Raw genomic sequence first — 5,175 nt, 5'->3', positions numbered from 1 at the left:
GCGCGCGCCGGGCGGGACTCGAGCGCGCGTCCCGGGCGTTGCGGAGCTGCGGCGCCTCGCGGAGCCTGCTCCCTCCCGGAGCTCCAGGGGCTCTGAGACAGACACCCCCGAGGCAAGGTAGGCGGGTCGGACGAACGGAATTGGATTGGGCTGGACAGGAGTAAAAGCGCAGTCTGCTCAAGTCTTGGCGACCTCTGCTTTCTCTTTGCTTTTTAGGGCGTTTGGGGAACTGCTGGGGAGCCAGGGGTTTGGATGTATTTTCAGCGGCGTCTCGGCCCTGAGATGTGACTACGACTGACTAGCTCGGCAGAGGCCGCCAGTCTCTGGACTGATAACCTTAGAATATGCTAAAGAGCCGGTGCTTCCCATGGGGGAATCGAAGGGCCAGCCAGCCGGTCACAGCGACACCGACCTGGAGCAAGGGAGACAGCAGGCAGTTGTAGAAAGCAAGAGGGACCGTCCAAGCGGCCGACTTGGATGCCGGGGGCAGGGACTTGGATGCCGAGGGCAGGCTCCTGCGCGCCATCGCGGCAGCCCTAGGCTGGAGCGCTGGTGACGTCCTGCCCCCGGCGGAGCGAGCGGGGACGCGCCACGCCACGCGCTGCCTGGGGAGTGAGGACCGCTGCGCGTCTGACTGACCCCCAGTCCCTGCTTGGGAACCCAAGGGGTGCCAGAGCCCCCTATGTGCTGTCCCCCCAGGGAAGATGAAGACTCTGAACGCGTCCACCGTGGGCAGGGCCGGGCTGGTGGTGGAAAGGAGCTTCTCCGTCCGCATCCTCGCAGCCTGCTTCCTGTCGCTGCTCATCCTGTCCACGCTCCTGGGGAACACGCTGGTCTGCGCCGCCGTCATCAGGTTCCGACACCTGCGTTCCAAGGTGACCAACTTCTTCGTCATCTCTTTGGCCGTGTCGGATCTCTTGGTGGCTGTCTTGGTCATGCCCTGGAAAGCAGTGGCCGAGATCGCTGGCTTCTGGCCCTTCGGGTCCTTCTGTAACATCTGGGTGGCCTTTGACATCATGTGCTCCACCGCGTCCATCCTCAACCTCTGTGTGATCAGCGTGGACAGGTACTGGGCCATCTCCAGCCCCTTCCGGTATGAGAGGAAGATGACCCCCAAGGCAGCCTTCATTCTGATCGGTGTGGCATGGACTTTGTCTGTGCTCATCTCATTCATCCCCGTGCAGCTCAGCTGGCACAAGGCGAAACCCATAAGCCCCTCCGATACGAATGCCACCTCCCTGGGTGAGCCCACCGACGACTGTGATTCCAGCCTGAGCAGGACCTATGCCATCTCGTCTTCCCTGATAAGCTTTTACATCCCCGTGGCCATCATGATTGTGACCTACACCAGGATCTACAGGATCGCCCAGAAACAGATTCGGCGCATCTCGGCCTTGGAGAGGGCAGCGGTCCACGCCAAGAGCTGCCAGACCACCACAGGGAACGGCAAGCCCGTGGAGTGCTCCCAACCAGAAAGCTCCTTTAAGATGTCCTTCAAAAGAGAGACCAAGGTTCTGAAGACACTGTCCGTGATCATGGGCGTGTTCGTGTGCTGCTGGCTCCCTTTCTTCATCTTGAACTGCATGGTCCCCTTCTGTGGGGCTGGGGAGACCAAGCCTTTCTGCATCGATGCCATCACCTTCGATGTGTTCGTGTGGTTTGGGTGGGCTAATTCCTCCCTGAACCCCATCATTTACGCCTTTAATGCTGATTTTCGGAAGGCATTTTCAACCCTCTTAGGATGCTACAGACTTTGCCCTACGACGAATAACGCCATCGAGACGGTCAGCATCCATAACAATGGGGCTGTGGTGTTTTCCAGCCATCACGAGCCACGGGGGTCCATCTCCAAGGACTGCAACCTGTACCTGATCCCACACGCCGTGGGCCCCTCAGAGGACCTGAAGGAGGAGGAGGCAGGTGGAGGGGCCAAGCCCTTGGAGAAGCTGTCCCCGGCCCTGTCTGTCATTTTGGACTATGACACTGATGTCTCTCTAGAAAAGATCCAGCCCATGACACAGAATGGACAGCACCCGACCTGAACTCTGAGATGAATCTTGCCAGCCACGTTCATCTCGAAACCTGGTGGAGAGCTCTCTGGGGCTTGCCCTTGAGAAACCGAAGCGTGGTGAGACTCGGGGGTGTCAGAGGGAGCCCCCCCCACCACCACCTCGCTGCTTTTTCTCAACACACAAAAAACTATATTTTAAAATCCATCCCTGTGTGTTTTCTGTGTTGTTCATAGTGAATCAGAGGCACACACGTGAAACGAACATTCACAAGGGGACATGTCTTTGGCTCCAAAATGATTTTTAGAAACCGATTCTTAGGACTTAAAAAAAAAAAAAATAGGGCAAAGAATCAGCAATGAACAGCTTCACTTAAAAAGTAAACCTTTCTGGGAAGGAAATGAGAAGGGTTGAGTTTGCTGTGTACAAACAGGTGCTAACACTGGCCAGAGCAAAATTTTCAGATTGTAAAGGTAGGTGCATGCTTTCATAAATCATTTCTAAAAAGTAATTGAGCCTTACAGTCCGAATAAGATTGTTTTTTTCAGAATCGAGAGCTGCTTCGTGGATATTAGTTTTATTTATTTATTGTATTATATGGATATTTTTAATTTATTATAATGAATCTATATTTATCATATTTAATAGGATAAGCTAATGAGTTAACTGAGACTTTACAATCACATATTCGTCCATGTAACTAGCACTTTATAAGCCAATGAAACAAACACACAGACTCTGAAATCCTGAATCCTCCTGTGCAAATTCCAGAAACACAGTAGAGATGGGTAGGAAATGAGTTGTGATCATTCCTTAAAATTCATTGGCATAAATAAAGACAAGGTGAGTATGGACAAATGCCGTGAATGTTTTTCCCCTCTAAAATGATTTTGAAAACCTTTAAAAAGCATAGCTACTGTTGAGTTCAGCCGTTTTTAAATAACCAACACTTTCCAAGGAGAATGATTTGCAGTTCTGTAAATATCTTAAATAAAAGCCAGCTTAAGAAGACTCCAACTCGAAATGTATGGTCTTAAGTGGTCATAAAAAGTAGATGCCACTTTGTATTTATGTAAAATAACCAGCCCTGTCTGTCTTTTCTCGTTCCACATGTCAGATAGCTTTTCTGAACCAAACAGATGGCTGTCCTGGTCAGATATGTGAAGACAGCGAGTTTCCTTAATTCTTATGTCACAGCCATCTCACCCATGGGCAAAGGTCAAATCCTGCGCCTACATCTTGCCAGGTACCAAGCTAAGGCAAGGCTCCTTTTGCAGTACGTTAATCTGAACTTAGAATCGATTTTTTTTTTTTTAAAGTCTAAATGTTAATAGCATACTAAGTAATGAATAGTGCCTCATTATCCTCCTTGAGAAAGACACTTCCGTCGGGAAAAAAAAACAGGACACCTCTTCTCTTAAGGTGTGTTAAGCGCTCCAAAGCCATGAGTATCTGTTTTGACACATGCTAACCCTTTCTCTGTGCTTCAGACTCATGCCCTATGTCATCACCTGGACTGTAAGAAAGATATTATAATCTCCCTTGTGAAATACTGATTCATGTGGGGCATTTCAAGAGAACTTCTTTGAAACGTTTACAAAGTTTTCTTGTGGATGGATAAGCAATTTACTTCACTTTTAGATGAAGTGGGTGACCAGGAAGAAATCTGCTGAAAAGCATCTCCGGCATCGGGGCTCTGTTATTTATGCGTTGTGAATGCTTTCTTAATTTTATTGCCTGTATGCTTTCTTATATATAATAAAATTATTTTGTGAACTCAAATCAACCCTGAATGAGCCATCTTACATTTGTTTTTGTTTTTGTTTTTTTTAAACTAAGATATTTCAGACCTACAAGTAAGAAAACCTTTTCAAGGCTATGTTACTTTTCTTCTTTTTAGTGGAACTTTTTCCTGTTATGTATGTTACATGTTGCCTTTGAATATTTAAAACAGGAAATATTTTTCATTTGGGCTATCTACTCTTGTTTTCCTTCTGTCTTAAAGACATTTTTCTTTAAAGAAACCCTTCTTTACTTGAGCAATTACTCTACTTTTCATTTCGCAGATTGGAAAGTTTCCTAAAATCTCTGCTTTTTCATTCAAGGAGCCAAGGGACTTTAAATAATGTAAAAACTACAGAAAAGACTGTAGCTCGCTCTTGGGTTATTTTGGACTTTCGGTTTATGGAAGCCACTGTGTGTGTAGTGTTTAACAGTAAAATAAAATAGGAATTTGTTTCTGGAGAAAATATACAGGTTGTAATGCTGGGCTTATAAAAATATCTTACAGGGAACTTCATTGATCTTGCTAAACCTGCTTAGTGAGTGTGCTAACTCCCGTTTATTTTTTTTCATCCTGGAGAAGGAGAGTGACCGAATAGCAGATGAGATAGAAATTAAGGGTTAGGTTTATAATTTGGAACATCACACAACAGATGGTGTCTTTTTAAACTCTACATTTGCCATCCCCAGGCTTTGGCATATAATGAACATGTTAAGAATGAACACCCATAAAGCACGATGCCCTTTCTTTCTGCTTTATAACTTTCTGGATATCTTTATTCTCTGAGGTTTAATGTGCTTTAATTAGAAGTCCAGCAACGCCAGCTACGATGTTCAGAGTTGTCATTGTGCAACCAATGACACGTGGCACAGAAGCTTTCGCCATTTATTTTGTTGGCAGAGAGTGAAAAATAAGTGATGTATCTAGAAGTTATATTAAATAATTATAAAGTTCCATATGGACAGGGCTGTGCTTGGGGTTCCAGGCGTGTTAAGCTGATAAAGGGCATCTTAGGAAATGTGAAGTTTACCGAAGAAATCTTGCAGAGAGTTTAATTTACAACCATAAAAGCAGAATGACAAATGTGACTTTCATTTCGTTTTTAACTCTCGTCTCGATGTTCCCCAGGCCTGCACCGGCAGCATTTCAGCTTAATTCCTGTACCCTCTAAGAGCCAGTTCACATGTGGGGGCCTGGAGCACAGAAAGCACAGGCTTTGTTTTAGACAGACATAAGTTAACCAGGCAGCTGCCACTTGCAAGCTGTGTGAGAGTCAGCCAATGTCTGGACCTCTCTGAGCATGTCCGCCCATTCATGAAGTGGAAACAGACATGCAGGTTCTTGTGAGGGTTTCAGTGAAGCTCATGTCTGCAAAGGCACTGA

The 5,175-nt window shown here is 46.6% G+C and overlaps 1 protein-coding gene across 1 annotated transcript; it reads left to right on the top strand.

Annotated features, from left to right (window-relative positions):
- Nucleotides 1-536: 536 nt before the first annotated feature.
- On the top strand, nt 537-3,665 carry DRD1 (dopamine receptor D1). The gene has a single exon (XM_039876351.1). The coding sequence runs from the start codon at nt 705-707 to the stop codon at nt 2,040-2,042; it is 1,338 nt and encodes a 445-aa protein (XP_039732285.1). The 5' UTR covers nt 537-704; the 3' UTR covers nt 2,043-3,665.
- The last annotated feature ends 1,510 nt before the right edge of the window (nt 3,666-5,175 follow it).

This window comes from Pteropus medius, unplaced genomic scaffold, assembly GCF_902729225.1.
Source record: "Pteropus medius unplaced genomic scaffold, Ma_sr-lr_union100, whole genome shotgun sequence".
Taxonomy (NCBI): Eukaryota; Metazoa; Chordata; class Mammalia; order Chiroptera; family Pteropodidae; genus Pteropus; species Pteropus medius.
Note: the sequence above shows the minus strand (reverse complement) of the source record. Positions and strands in the feature narration are given on the sequence as shown.

What these genes read in the sequence shown, in the direction of transcription:
- DRD1 (XM_039876351.1), top strand. Translation starts at nt 705, where the DNA reads ATGAAGACTCTGAACGCGTCCACCGTGGGCAGGGCCGGGCTGGTGGTG.